General features: G+C 50.1%; 1 protein-coding gene across 4 annotated transcripts in view; it reads left to right on the forward strand.

The window, feature by feature from the left end:
* Positions 1–15060, forward strand: part of CTIF (cap binding complex dependent translation initiation factor) — a 159444-nt gene that overhangs the window by 137233 nt on the left and 7151 nt on the right. For all 4 annotated transcript variants that reach the window (XM_088536631.1, XM_088536632.1, XM_088536633.1 and 1 more), the window contains one exon: positions 617–772. In XM_088536631.1, coding sequence (XP_088392757.1) covers positions 617–772 — 156 coding nt within the window. The remainder of the gene's footprint in view (positions 1–616; positions 773–15060) is intronic.

Raw genomic sequence — 15060 nt, forward strand, 5'->3', positions numbered from 1 at the left:
GGCAACCATGCAGCTCAGGAGCAAGGTGACCTTCTAGTGCCAAGTCTGTTCTCCCCTGATCCTCTTCGGGTTGGGCAGGGAGCCAGTCTCCTGATATAATCTTATGAGACTCCCAGGGAGAGCAGCTGGGGTCACTGGGAAGCTCCACGTGGATAAAGGAGGGAAGGACATAGGCAGGCTGAGCTGGTGTCCACTAAGCCCAGCTGGGCCACTTGTGTCCTTTTTGTTCATCTTGCATTTGACCTGTTCGTTGCTGGCTTTCTTCAGTTTTATTTTTGCATGCAGAAAAGGTCCCTTAAGCCTCTTAGAGGAAGCAGGGGGGAGGCAGGACACTGGGGAAGCCATATCTATCTCAGGTCGTGACAGTTATTGCAGAGGTCGATGTTATTTCCACAGTACCTACTTTATGGTGGCTTTGCAGTGTTGAAATTTCAGCCACTCTACATTGAGTAATCTCCCCGCTTGTTACTAAAGAGTCAGTCTGTCTCTCTTCCTCTCCCCACCCTGAGTTTCAATTTCCTCTTAATTCTCTCTCTAGACAGCTGTTGAGGCCGTTGCCTCTCCTGTGGCAATGCGGTTTTGCTGATGAAGCCTGTTGTCTCTGTCCCTCTTGCAGAAGGATTTCACCATGCGGGAGGAGTTGCAGCAGCGGGACGTGGAGCGCTGGCTGGGCTTCATCACCTTCCTCTGCGAAGTCTTCGGCACCATGAGGAGCAGCACTGGAGAGCCCTTTCGAGTCCTTGTCTGTCCCATTTATACCTGCCTCAGGGAGGTAATGTCTTCAAAGGTTTTCCTCATCTACCAATGGCCAAGCCATTGAGTTACAGTAGTGGTTTCTGGATATTGGCTTTATGGGTATGAATGCTTCTCACCCTAAGACTGCCTGTGTCTGCATGGGCAGCTGGCTCGTCCTGCTTCTTGTGATTCTGCTGGCTAAAAACACTTGTTCCAAGACCCCTTTGTTCCAGGTTGGGTTTGCAAATCCCAACATAGGAAAAAAAGTCCCCAGCAAGGAAGCATCATGGTTCTTACAAGAACATGAAGGCAAGGAAGCCAAATGTCCAGATGCATTTCCTAGTGGAAAGATGTGTCCAGGAAGAAAAGCAGGGATAGCTTTTGTTAGGCACCAAACACAGTGCAGTTTGTCAGTGAAGAGGGCTCACACCCAAAGGATTGTACAGTCTGAACAGACAAAACAGACTGAGGGGAGGAAAGAAATAAACAAATGCAATGGTTTGGAGGACAGAGCAGGCAAAAGGTCCCAGATGGCATTTCTCCCAGCCTAGTGCAGTAGAGACCGAATGGGGTGGGAGCATTTCAGTAGCTTGAACTCTTGATGATGGTGAGTGTGGTCTGAGCTCGTGGTAGAAAACTAGGTGGAGACAAATATAAAACGAAAGTCAAGTGTTGATGTCCAAAATAATGAGAGAGAGATCTTCACTATCCAGTCTTAGAGGTGTTTTTGTCTTTTGCTGCTGACTGAAGAAGACTTTCAAAGAAAATCTGTCTTGTCACCCAGGAATGGAGCTGTGAATCTCAGACTATCAACACGGCTTCTCTCGGGCCATAAATAGCTTGCTGCAAAATAAGTTCTGCTCTAGACTTTGGGCAAAGAAGAGATGAGGAGAAGGGAAAGAACTACCAGTAATGACATTTTGTGCACATGAAAAGTTTTATCTGAATGCGAACACATTATAAACATTTTGTCTTAACAGTGTTCACTGTGAGTAGAGTTCACAGGCAGTGACAGTAACAGTGAAAAAGTCTCTGGGAATCTTGTTTAGGCACAAATATACAGGAGAGGAAAGAGAGGCTAAGAATAGCAAAACTTCCCCAAAATCCCTACCCACAGCAGTGTGTGTCATCTCCCTGGGGAGATCTTGGCTCCTAATAAAGTCCCCATTCCCCTTGAATTCCCATCCAAGTCATGACAAAATCCAGGCCTGGTTCTCCCACAGTTTTTCTCTGCCCACTCCTCTCTGCCCTCCGTGACATTCTGTTCCCTCCCTGCCATCATGCTAGGACGTGGGGACTGGATAGCAATCTGAAGACATGCAGAAGGACATGTGGACAGCAGCGGATTAATTTTTTGTGTTGGTGGTATTTTTTTGCTATAGATGACTTTAGAAAGAAGTAACTAACTGCATCAAGAGGTTGTGTATGAAATTGCTTCTTAAAAGAACATCTCTGCTCCTCAGCAGGACAGTTCCGTCCAAGTGCTTTTCTTTCTTAGAGAATAAGATTATAGCTTAACTGATGTTGGCAAGTCCTTCTAGCTTTCCTGCCCTGAGATGATTGATCCATGACTGTGCTGCTCTGCAGGATTGTTACTTTGACTCACACTGTTCCTGTTCAGTGGCTCTGGGTTGGGTTCTAGCACTGGTGCTGTTTTTCACTACGGTCAGCTAATCCTGTCTCCCGGGGCCTGATCTGTGCGAATGAGACCAGCTATTTGTCCTCAGTGATAGGTGGCAAATGTTAAAATGGTTGCAAGAACTGAGCCAGCAGGATAGCAATAATCTGGATTTATTTTGAAAAACTAAGCAGTGCCAGCTGTAGTGGGTTCTTTACATACAAAATAAATTCACACACCACATTGAGAACTCGTGGCAGCTTGAGATAGTCTAGGAGATGGCCTTGAGCTCTTCCAACCGTGATGAAGAAGACAGGGATTATTTTTGTAGCCCAGCCCCAGCAGATGTTCCATGAGACAGTGCAAATACTATAATCACTCAGTGTTGAAAGGGTCCCACTTCAGCACCCTTCGCTCCTTGTCTCCTGGCCTGGCCCCTCTCCTGGCCCCTCTTCAGCCTGATGGGAGCTCTTTCAGCTCCCTAAATCAGCAGGGATGGGGAACTTGCTGAGTTGATGCTCTGCTCTTCCAGTGAGCTGCACTGGTTCACCAGAAGACCAAAGACAATGCAAGAGGAGTGGACAGCAGGGAGAAGGGGGAGGAGGTAGGGGAAGCAGCACTGTCCCTTTTGGCCATTAGATTATTCCTGTCCAGACAAGAAACACTACTGTAACTTAAGCCATCTCCGTTGTTGGTCTCATTTTAGCAACATAAACCTTGTATTTGGGGCCTAGGCAGCTTGAGGTCCTCTTTAACATGCATTTGATGCATGCTTGAGAAATGATGTGAGGAGGAACTGAGAAATGCAGCTGGGGTGGGGAGGCACATGAGAGCTCCCCAGGTCTCTCTGTCTTCATGTAGGGATGTTAAAGCCTGGTATAGCACAGTAGAAACTGTGCTTGAGATACTCAGAGCTGCCTGGGGTATTTGAGCACGAATTGCCTATTTAAAACCCATGATGAGCTCTGTGAAAGGCGTGAGCTGGGCTGGTATCTCCTCCTCTGCCTGCTGGGGCAGGACTTTGTGTCCTGGTGGCCTGTCTGCCTTGGGAATGACCGGCAGCCACAGGAATTGCTCTGCATGCCTCGGGACAGGTTTGCATAATTTAGCAGCTCTCATCACAGGGCTTTTTTTCCCTCCTTCCTGCTATTCAGCATGTGTGTGTGCGCGTGCCTCTGCCTCCTTGGATGTCCCTCTGCAAATCCTCTCTGCCGCCTACAAAAGCGCATGCTTAGCGCTCTGCCTCCATCCACCCATCCTTTGGCAATAAATCATTATTAGGGGTGAGATAACATCTCTGTCTCTGCCTGTCCTTTCAACCTGTCTTGCTTTTTAGTTTCTCTCTTTTTTTTTTTTTCCTTTTTCCCTTTTCCTTTACGGCTTTGACAAACTCAGCCAAAGGTCAGCAAGGGAGTGAGCAAGAGGAAGGGGAAAGTTGCATGATGACCGAGGCGGGAATGTCTCTTCCCTTCCCCCAGCAAGGCTTCCTCCACCAGGCTTCTTTCCACCCCTGCGCCTAGAAAGGTTTAGTAACATCTCCTACCACTGCCGGGCCTGGGCCAGGCTCAAAGGGGCCATGGGGAGGAAGCCAAGATGCCAACGAAGCCTTTGGTGCTGGGCAGACCCGGTGCACGGTGAGGAGAACTCGGAGGTCACCACTGCGGTGGCTTTCCTTGCAGCAGGGGAAGCGGCTGTGCAAGGGAAGGGGATGAGTAAGCCCAGGGTTTTGCTGCGTGTCGGCTCCATCTGTCCTGCTCAGACTCAGCTGAGGAGATGACCTTGGGAAAGGTGAAGCGAGGTGGGGACAGGCGCCAGGAACGCGCCAGGGGTGCTGAGCAGCAAGGCGGGTGTAATTTATTGTTCACAAAGTGGTCTGGATGGATTGGTTTTGTGGTTCAGTGGCCAGCCTGAAAAATCAAAACAGAAGTTCATTTCAGGCTATGCCGGAGTGGTAAATACTCAGATTCGTTGGTTAGTCGAGTGGGAATTCATCGCAGGCGGAATGAGACATATCCCTTGGGAACCAGGAAGGCTGCTACACTCTGGTGTTGGACACGGGACTGGGTTCTCCTCATAGTAGTGGAAACTTGGGTCAGAATTGTAACTTCACTCAGGTGCCTGGACAGCGATTCGGAAGCCAAGGGAACAGCCATGTCCCTTTGCAGAAAGGTGGCCCCTACCTGGCATGAGAAAGGGCCTGAAGGCAGAGTCCCCAGCTGTGGAAACAAGAAGCCAAGGCTCCAAGTACTGAATTCTCAGAACCCTCCTGAGGTCTTGAGGTGAGCAGTGTATAGGCAGGACGGGAGATGTATTCACAAAAAGTTAAAGAGAGTCAAAAATGAGATTTGGGGCAAAGATGTGGTTTGCCAAGAAAAGGAGGGCCAGCCCTGCTTTAAAATGGCTTGCACACCAGAGTGGATTTATGTGGCACTCTGCTTTGAAACACATTTGCTGCTTGGAGGACTATGTAGCTTAAGTTGGACAAGGAAAGTGGGACACCCAAACCCAAGCTTGTTATTACCAGGATCTGGGAGTTGTGGCAAGGAGGGCACTCAAAGTGGAGGAGAGCGCCTCATTGCAGATGAGAACCAGAGGACTATCGCAGCCCGCAAATCTGGGGAGTTTGGGAAAAGAATAACAAAGCAGAAAAGTTAAATATAAATAAAAATAAAGAGTTTTCCTCCTATTCATCCCCCTAGGCTCAGGGAATCTACAGCAACGTGGAAAAGGGCATTGTTCCTTGGGAAAGTCTTTCCCCTGGGGACGTGTGGCCTTTCAGTCTGAGCACAGCAGGCCTGGCCCTTGGCTGCCCAGTTCCAGGAAGCTGCTCCAGCCTTGGTTCCCTGGCGTAGGACTGCAGTCCATGCTGCTGGCAAGCTCGTCCTGCACCGTGGTCCTTGCAGAGCTTATTATCTGGCTCAATGAAGAGGCTTTTAGCATTTTTAGGAAATTGCCCTGGCTCCCTTGCTTGATGGTCTAAGCAAGAGGGATGTCCCATTGTGTTCTCCTAGCCCTAGAGTCATGTACGCCCGACTGTGGCCCCACTTTAATTCACAAAGCCACACCAAATTTGTCCCTCTAAATCTCCTTCTGTCCCCTCCAGAATGCAATGGAGTTAACTTGCTGACATCCCTGCCGCTCTGAAGGCACCATGCTGTAACCAAAACTCCGCTATAAAACTGCTCAGAACTCCGCTATAAAACTGCTCAAAACTCCACTATAAAACTCCACTGGCTTTTCAGCATCAGTGCCCATCCTTGGCCTGCGCACTTCAGTTTGTGTGTCCTCAGGAAAACAGGCGAAAACAAGAGAGCAACAAAAGGTCCTCAGCTGTTTGTGCACACCCATACTTCTCCCATATTTCTTATTTCTTTGTGGCCCTTCAGCAGAGTCAGCAAGTAGAGGAGTAGAAAATAAGTTAAGATTGAGGCCCAGCAAATGTCAGATGAACCAGCAGTGGAGCAGGGACACTCCAGTGCCCTGTGCCTGTAGGCAGTTATCCCACCGCTACTACAGAAATAGAGACAATAAATAGTATTGTTTGCATTCTATTAGTCACTGACTATTGCTGTTCCTGGCCTTCCTAGCTCTTCCCTAAGCTTGGTTTGTGCTGTCTGCAACTGCATGAGTTGTGCTTGTATAAATGGTGTTGGTGTAGGGCGGCCCAGCTCGCTGCCTGTCGCTGCACTAGCAAATATAACCTCCATGGAAGAGGAGCATTAGGTCTGGAGGCACTTGGCACAGATCTTGGTGATGGTCAGTAGTGTTTCAGGTCTGCTAGGAAAGGAGGGTTGTCACCAGCTTGGAATCACTGCTGCGCCCTGCTAAAATAGGGACAAATCTGTGGTTTTAACAGGTTTGGCTCCTCTTGTGTCTCAATCTCAGTTGTTTGAATGCCAATCCAGGAGGTGTCTGTGGGCCAGGGTTGGTACTTTCCTTGCCAGGAGGAACAGTCTGAGCCAAGGTGGCTGGTGTCAAGTGCTGCTTTGGATGTATTTGTATATTTTTATGACGTATATTTTTATCCCTTTGCATCAAGTAGCAGTAGAGGGAGGAGGTGGAAAAAACGTCTTGCAGATGCTAAAGCTTAAGAGATGCCAGGCAGGGATGTCACCGTAGTCTGACAAGATACTTTGCCAGTTGGGGCCCCACAAGCGCCTAGAGCACAGCCTCACTGTGGGCTCTAGCTCCCTCTTCCGCTTGTCCTAACCCTATCTTGGCCCTTGTTCCTGCCTCTGCTTCACCCTGTGACCCTGCCAATGCTGCCCGTGGGTAGGCAGGGCTTTGCTTGTGCTCTGGGGAGAGGTGGGGAGCTGGACATCCCTGAACTCCCAAGCCTGCCCCATCCCATAGCTGTCTCTGCCATGAGGGTTACCGCTGGCGGGGATTCCTGGCTCCCTCCAAGTCTCACATCTTCCTAGAGACTCCCATGGTTCCCTTTGGAAGCTGCTCCAGAGGGAACCTGCTCTTCTGACACTCCCCAGAAGACCCTTTGCCCTGTCGTTAGGGCAGCAAAGTTCACCTTTGCCTCCCCTGCAGAGTCCTTCACCTTTCTGTAACACTCCAAGCACTGAGTGAAGAAGGAGAAGAAGGAGAGCTTTATTATGTCTTCTCCCAGTAGGAGAATGAGCAGACATATGATCAGAGGATGATTCAACTTGAAAGGGACCACAGGAGGTCCCTAGTTCAACCTCTTGCTCTAATCAGGATATGCTATGGGGTTAGACCCTGGGTTGCTCAGGGCTTGATCTGTTTAGGTCTTGAAAACATCTAAGAAAGAAAATGATGCACCTTCTCTGGGTAATCTGCTTCTCTCTCCTCAGATGAAAAAGCTTTTCCTCATACCCAGACTGAATATTGCTTGGTTCAGTTTATGCCCATGGCCTCTAGTCCTTCCATACTGCCCCCCTGAGAACTGCCAGGCTCCGTCTTCATAACCTCCTTAGAGGTGTGGAAAGGCTCCTTCCTAGGCCACCCTGAAACCTTCTCTTCTCTGTGTGAAACAAGCCCTATTCCCTCAGCCCCTTTTCAAAGAGCCAGTGCTCCATTCCCCCAGGCATTTCTATGGCCCCCTGCTGAATTCACTCCAGTTAATCAATCTGCTCTTACACTGGAGGGCCCACAACTGGACATCATATCTAGATATGGTCTGACAAGTCCTGAGAATAAAGGGATGATCACTTCCCCAGCCCACTGGCTTTGCTGCTGTTTGGACAGTCCGTGATGCTGCTAGGAGCCTTTGGTGCCGGGGGCACTACGTCAAGCCCAGTTCATGTCTACTGGAGCTGCCCAGGCCTTTCCAGTAGAGCTGCTCCCCAAGCAGTGTTCAGTCTGGGTTGCTGCATGGAGACCTTCCTTCTCAGGTGCAGAACTTGCCTTTTGTCCATGAATTTTTTTTAAGATTCCTCTTGACTCATTCCTGTGGGTGGCAGCCCTGTCCTCAAACATGTTGACTGATCCCCTCTGATTGGGTGTCATCCGCAAAGCTGGTGAGAGCGCGCTCCTCACCTCCTCCGTATCGCCGATAAGGGTGTTTAACAGGACAGGTCCCAGGATGGAGCCCATGGGTTCTCTTGTTAGTGGTCCTGTTACTCAAACAGGGGAGTACAGCCCAACCATCAAAATAGTCTTTTAAGCCAACTCATTGTCCACCAGCTACCTGACTTGGATGTAAGAATATTGTGGGAGAGGGTGTCCAGTGCCTCAGTAAGGTCAAGGTAATTGACACCCACTGCTCTTCTCTCATGCACAAGACCATAGAAGGTGGTACATCCATTTTACCACAGAAGGTGATCAGGTTGATTCAGCATGATTTACCCTGGATAAATACTGAATCGTCCCAGCCATCACCACCTGTGTATGCACAGAAAGATATTCCAAGAGGACTCTCTCCCTGATGGATTGTTCCAGGGCCTGAAGTGATGCTGACAGGCCTATAGTTCCCCACGTCATACGCATGGCTTCTTCTGAAGATAACGTTTTCCTTTCTCCAGTCATGGGGTTTCTTCCCGTGACTCCCCCTAGTCTCTGTGACTTTGCAGAGGTGACAGCGGCCTCTGTGCCCTCAGCTGCACCAAGCAAGGTCCTCAGCACTTGGGCTCAAAGCACACACGGGAAGTGGTTCTGCACAGAGAGTAAAATTATTTTGCAAAACTCCTTCCTTTGGGAGTCTGGGGATGCAGGGTGTTTGCTGGGGCTCAGAAACCATCCAGAGCAGTTGATGGAGGAGGAGGGCTATCACTGTGGGGGGCCGCAGAACGCCCTGGCAGAGGGGCACAACGTGTCTCCTGCCCCGCTCAGTACCAGACCAGCACACTGGGCTGGGTGGGCCTGTGCCCTTACCCCAGATAGCCGTTTTTATGTTCTTGCTAATGACCCTGGCAACTAACGATGCGGGGCGCCGTGAATCAGCCCCGCGGAGGCAATGGGAACAGCTCGGGCAGGCAGGAGGAGGCCAGGAGAGCTGCTCCCCGGCAGGAGCGGCTCCTGCCTCCGCTCTGCTTGGCAGAGCCGGTCCCCTTTCAGCATCGTTTAAAAATCCTGGCACGGTCCCATCGCTTCCCCGCCGGTGGTACACGCTGCTAACTGAAAGCCTCGGGGTGGTGGTGCAGGGAGGATAAATACTCCCCGTCTAATTGCCTTTCCGCCACGTCTGAGTCTGCGGTGCAGCGCGTAGACTGGTATCCACTCCCCTCCCTTCTCCTAGTGCCTGTTATCTCCTGGGGCCATGCTGTGTAATTTAGAAAAATATTCTAGCACGGTAATTAACGTCTGAACTTCAAGAAGGCACTGCCTTTTCACTGTCTCCTTTAGAGGAAGAGGGAGGAAAAACCTTTCCAAGTGCAGTCAGAGGAGCTGGGAGGGCGGTGCTGTTTGGAAAAGAAAATTGTATCTTTTGGTATGCAAGATTTTTTTTTTCTTTTTTTTTTAAATCGTTCTCCCTTTTTGCAAAGCATCAGCCTTTTGAGTCAAAAGAAGGTCTTTGACAGTGTAATGAGGTGCTAGGGTTTTAGGATGTTATCTCCAGTCGGGACAGAGACAGGCTTTGCCTCTGTGTATGATATAAGTGAAGAGGCAGCCAAGGCTGGATTCTGGCTTTGGGCTGCTCTTTGGTCCGGGTAAGGGGGCTTGGCCCAACCTTGCTGCCGCGCTGCTGGCTGGAGACAGGACTCGCCGGAGAGAAAATAAGCCCCATATGAAGATTTATGGGGGAGAAGGGAAGCAACACGTTTTTAATCCCCATGCCTCAAGAGGTAAGCAGCGCCTTGGTCTCTGCCAGTCCTGCTGCCCCAGCTGCTTGTGCAAAAAAACAGTGTTTTTGTCTCCAGTCCTGTACAATTTTCTGCATGAGGAAGAGGCAAAAGGTGCCCTGTGAGACACACTGGTGCCGAGACCACTTTGTGCCTGTGTCCAGCACTCGGCTCAGGCCCTGGAGCTAGGGAAGCCCTTGGGAGCTGCGGACGGTGCCGCTGGTGTCCGCCTGCCGGGAGAGAGCGGGTCAGGCAGCGAGGCCTGGGGGACCAACGGGGAGGTTCTTCCACGGGGGAAAGGAAGGAGCTGGCGGACGAGTGAGAGGGAAGCAGTAACGCGCTTGGCACAGGATGTGGGTGTGGGTGGGTTACGCGGAGGGTGGATCAGAAGGGAAGAGATCTCGAGGGAAGCACAGAGAAAGAGCAGATTGTGGGTCGAGGACACGGGAGAAGGAAGAAGAAGGGAAAAATATGACAGACCAGTGGGCAAATGCACTAGAGGAGTCCAGAAGAAGGGGAGGATGCAAGAGCTGGCAAAGCAGGGAGAAAAGGCTGGGATTTGGAGTGAGCAAGGTGCACGTATCCACACAGTAACCTGGACCTTCAGGCATGGGGCAGAAGATTGCATGAACGTATAAGGATCTAAAGAGAAGAGCCAAGGGCTAGTGTTGGTCTGCAGAATGAACAAGGAAGCAAGGCAACTTCTGCCCGCTCTGTCTGCCCAAACCTCTCTGTCCCCTCCGATCACTGCCCTGTCCTCACACGGGCCGGAGCCGGGAGCAGCACGACTGTTGCTCCTCCACCACATGAGAGCCACCCACCAGCTCCCAGCGGGGACATCTTCAAACATCAGCGTCTGCTCTGACACTTCCCACTAAGCTGTGGAGATCCCTGCAGCCTCATCCTCGTCTCCTGCAAGAGCTGGTCAAAGGGAGCCTTTGAAAAGGTGGGGAGAGGCAGCGTGCGGTCCCAGACAGGCAGATGAAAAGACGGGAGGAGCCGGCGCTGCTCTCCCCACACACGCACGGTTATTACACGGCTGTCTTCTGCCAGAGCTGTTTCTTCACGTTGAACGCTGATAGTAATCTATGGAGACAGAGCTACTACCACAAGCCACACCTCTGAACATGGCTGGTAGCTGCTGTGGTTAGATTCCCCCAGGAGGGCTTTCTTGGCTCACAGGAGGCCTATTCAGCACAGACAAAAACCCTCCCAGTTCAGAAACCTCCCTTCTCCGGTGCCTAGATGTCCTGGAGCTCTGGATTACATTGACAGAGATAGATTCCAGCAGCTCGGACATCTCTGAGGGCTCCACGTGGATCTGGGGGAGCTGCGTGGAGAGCAGGAGCATCACCAGCACTCAGAGCTCACCCGTCTCCCACGGCATCTATCTCTCTCTCCTGTTTTTTGTTATTTTATTTTTTCGCAGTTGCTTTATTTAGGCTTGGCCCAGGCTTCAGATTTCGACAGCAGACCCACGCTAGTCCTGTGCAAAGGCTGCACCACCCACGCATAACCCACGGAGCAGTGTTGGCACAAACTCTCCCGTGTTGCCTTTAATCAACGCAGTTCGGTTTGTTCAAAGGGCAGGTTTAAGGTAAAAGGGCTCTTTTGTTAGGACAAGGTGCACATCCACCATGGGGAAGGGGATGCCGGTGTAGTTTACCAGTACAGGTCCCTCCATGACTTTTAAACCAAGCTCTCCAGGGCAGAGACCGTGTGCCTTATAGATGTGTAGAGCAGTGTAGATAATTTGCTAATGACAGTTCAATTCACTGCGTGCTCCCCAGTTTTGGTTCCGGGACATGCACTCAGGCACATGTATTCTTAGAAAGCCACAGGACTTATTCAAGTCCAGCCAGCGAGCTTTACAACCACAATGGCACATTTTAAATAGGGGAGGGCTCTGGTACCAGGAGAGAGTTTCCAAGGAACAAAACACGCTCCTGTTTATTTAGCTGCTAACCCAGAAGCCCGGAGTTTGTCCTCTTCTGTCTAAGCTTTTGGTGCAGCTACTCTGATGTTCAGCACCTCCAAGCATCATCGTGGTGGCAACAGGATTTGGGCCCCAGCAAGCACAGTGGTGCCCATCGTGCTGGGCAAGCGCAGTCAGCTCCCGGCAACCCGCTCAGACAGCAGGGGAAGTAATTAGGGCAGATAAGAAGCGGAGCTAGATACCATCTCACAGGATGGTCCCTCCTTCTCGCGTGGCTTTGTTTTTGCCCCTCGCGGGGCATACCAGGCATTGTTAGCTCCCCAAGCCCTTTCCATGGGATGTAAACACAACTATTTGCGTCTGCCACCATGCTCTCCTAGAAGAGCCAGGAAAGCGGAGAATGTCCGGCGGGCAAGGGTGGAGCCCTCTGAAATCAAGCGCGATGGTCCCGCCGCTTTTTCTTTCCATGTTTTGTATTTCCCTGGACCCGTGGGGTGAGATCACATCCTCCGCTCCCAGGGTTATTTTGTCTTCAGGATGAGGTCTGCCGGCTGGGTGGCTCTGTGGCTCACACACAGGCTGGGTGGCTCGGCGCCTTCGCCGCGCGCTCCGGCCCCTCTCCCAGAGCCGCCGTGGCTCCCGTCCCACCGATGCGGGTGATAACCTCCACCCCTGCCTGGGGGGCTTAATGGGAACCACCAGGCTACTGGTGGATTGCACTGTCTGCCTTGATGAGTGACCAGATTTTCTTCATCATTGTCTCCAGTAATTGCCTTTTAATGGTTTCCATTCTAGTAGGAATCTCTTTTGCTCTTCCAGATCTGGGGGGAGAGAGTCATGTTTTATGGTTTTCCTTGTCTGCAGTGGAAAGGAATAGAAGGAGTTTCCCACGACTGGATACAGGATTTTTCTCCTCTGCCCTTAATTCAATTTACTTCTAAATATCTTTCATTTGAGTTCCTCAGGAGCCTGAATAGGAGGATAATCACCATTTTTGGTTTACTCAGTTCAGTAAACAAACTCATCTCTTCTTACCATCCTCCCAGAGTGTCCTGGTTGGGTAACAAGAGAAGTCTCCTCCTCAGCTAAGAGTAGCACCTTGCTGCAGAAGGAGTGGGTGCCACCAAATTACCTGTTTCAAGTCATCTTGAATACGTTAAGGGAAATCCCTCCCATGGACATGGCTGCACACATGCCACTCACTGTAGCCTCTTCCTGATGGAGTGAGTGTGACTTGGGATAAGCAAGTGTCCTGAGACAAGGCCAGCACAGCTGAGGTGTAGGGAGAGGGACGTCCCTATGCTGGCATTGCTGTGGGAATCACCTTTATATCCGTGTAAGGGCTTGCTCACCCATCTGAATTTACTTAGTGTGGGTTTTGACCTTACTAGGACAACACTCTGCCAATTTTAGAAACAGCAATGCATTTGATGGCAGGAGGAATGTTACTCTAATGTTTCTTCTTACCCCAAATATTCTCTGAGATGATGTAAAAAAGTGAGTGGGATGGAGACATTTTTTGCATCTTCAGCGAATTTGAATACTCCATCGCGAGGCAAATTACTGGAAGGCATGACTAGAAGACAATGCAGAAAGAACCATTTCTGGTGGTTCTGTTTGTCAGCACAGCTGGACTCCTAGTTAAGCTGAGTTTTCAAAGCCCAGCAAAGTGGTAGTGAACCCTGTCACTCAGTGAACGTACTTTAATTTTGAAATCTCAGCAATACAATAGCCATTTTAGCTGAGATGTGTTTTTCAGTAGAGATACTTTCTACAATAAAGGCTTTAGCACTGCAATTACAAATAATCAAGACATGTACAGTGCTGTTAATGATGCTAATGCAAGGCTCAATTCATTTGCCTGCCCAGAAGCATCTAGTGCCATTTTAGTTGCCCACATGTTTTGATATTCCATGTGGTCTCCATCTACTGCTCTGGAATAGCACATCTCTTACAGCTCCAGTATCTTTCAGCCTCTGGCAGACCCCTTGCATCTCCTATGGCATTTCACACTGCCACAGCTGAAGTGCCTGTCCTTAGGGACCTGAATCGGGGCCATTTGGGGTCTTTCTGATGGACTGAAGGAGGGATGGGAATTCGCCTCATATTCTTTGTGTGGTCTGTAACTATTCTGCGTATCTGGAGTACCTTTATGGAGCAGAGGCCCGTTATGTCCGCACTGTTACAGCACAGTTAAGCTCATCCCCGGGTACATACCAAAACCAGACCCAGTGGACTGTGTCCTAGAAGCACTTCTCTTTCTCTGTCAGCTATAGAGTCTAGAACACTCACAGGCAGATGGATATGGTTGTGTGAGCTGAGTCCCAGACCAAGTTGCTCAAAGGTTGAGGTACCTTTTGTGCTTTTACCAATTTCCTCCACTTCTGTGTTGACTTGTTGCATTAGTTCCCTGTATAGAGCAGGGAAAGCAGTGCTGGTGGCACTGGCTACCCGGCATAGCCAGAAAGGTAGATCATACAGGCAATTAAACACAGGCTTTGAGCCCACTCCCAAGTCAACTTCAACTCACCATCTGCACTACAAAATCTCAAGGTTAAGTTGGGTAAGTTGCCACCCTACAGCTGTCTGGAGAGGGTGCTCAGAGCATGGTGCACACCATGACACAGAGGATCTTGTCTGTGCAGCACAACAGGTCAGTTGTGCTGGTGATCTGAGACTGGTGCTTTTCCATGTTGGTGTGGACATCGTGAGCTATGTGGTCACTGCCTGGTACCCAGCTTCATGCAGAACTCAACAAAAGGAGGCTTGCTAGGAGGCCGCGTGCTGCACGTCTTGGGGGAGCTCCATCCAGCCCTGGTGCAGGAAGTAATACCAGAGAAGATACCACTTGGCAAGATGACTGTGAGCTTCTAAAGGTCCGCTCTTTCCAAGTGCTTTTTTTCTTTCTCAAGAAAAAAAAAATCTATCTCACCAAGCCACCTGACTTTCTTAGCTCCATGGTATGCCTTGCGTGGGAATCAGTATCATTTAGAGAAGGTGGTGCTGGGTGTAGTCTGTTGGTGGGTGCAGGATCAGCCCAGGTGACACCATAGAGCCATGTTAGCAGCACAACACATCCCTTAATACAACACATCCTTTAATATGACACATCACCTTAATAGTGCCTCAGTTCTGTGGGATGATGCTGACCACTGGCCTGGGATGCATCAGTCTCGCTATGAGAAAATGCACCATGGCCCTTCCCAAGGGCTCCACTGCTTAAGAACAGGACTGGAAAGCACAGTCTCTCCTGCAGCTTCTGCAGCATGTTATATTCATTCTGTTTAAGCTCAGAATGGCAAAAGTAAATGCATTGCTCCTTCTTCCTAGCCTAAATCCGTCTGCCTCTTTTTCCACCAGTGACAGTAAGTCCCACCAAGTGGGACTTAATACAAATGGGTTATGTTTGGATTCATTTGATCTTCTGCAGTAATGGTCTACACTCCCCAAGGGGAGTAAGGGTAGGGACTGTATTGATCTATGAGTTAGACTAAACATTCACCCGTGGGCAGTTACCATAG

The sequence above is a fragment of the Tinamus guttatus genome, unplaced genomic scaffold (assembly GCF_059628265.1).
Source record: "Tinamus guttatus ecotype Peru unplaced genomic scaffold, ASM5962826v1 Tinamus_guttatus_pri_ptg000685l, whole genome shotgun sequence".
In the NCBI taxonomy this organism is placed as follows: domain Eukaryota; kingdom Metazoa; phylum Chordata; class Aves; order Tinamiformes; family Tinamidae; genus Tinamus; species Tinamus guttatus.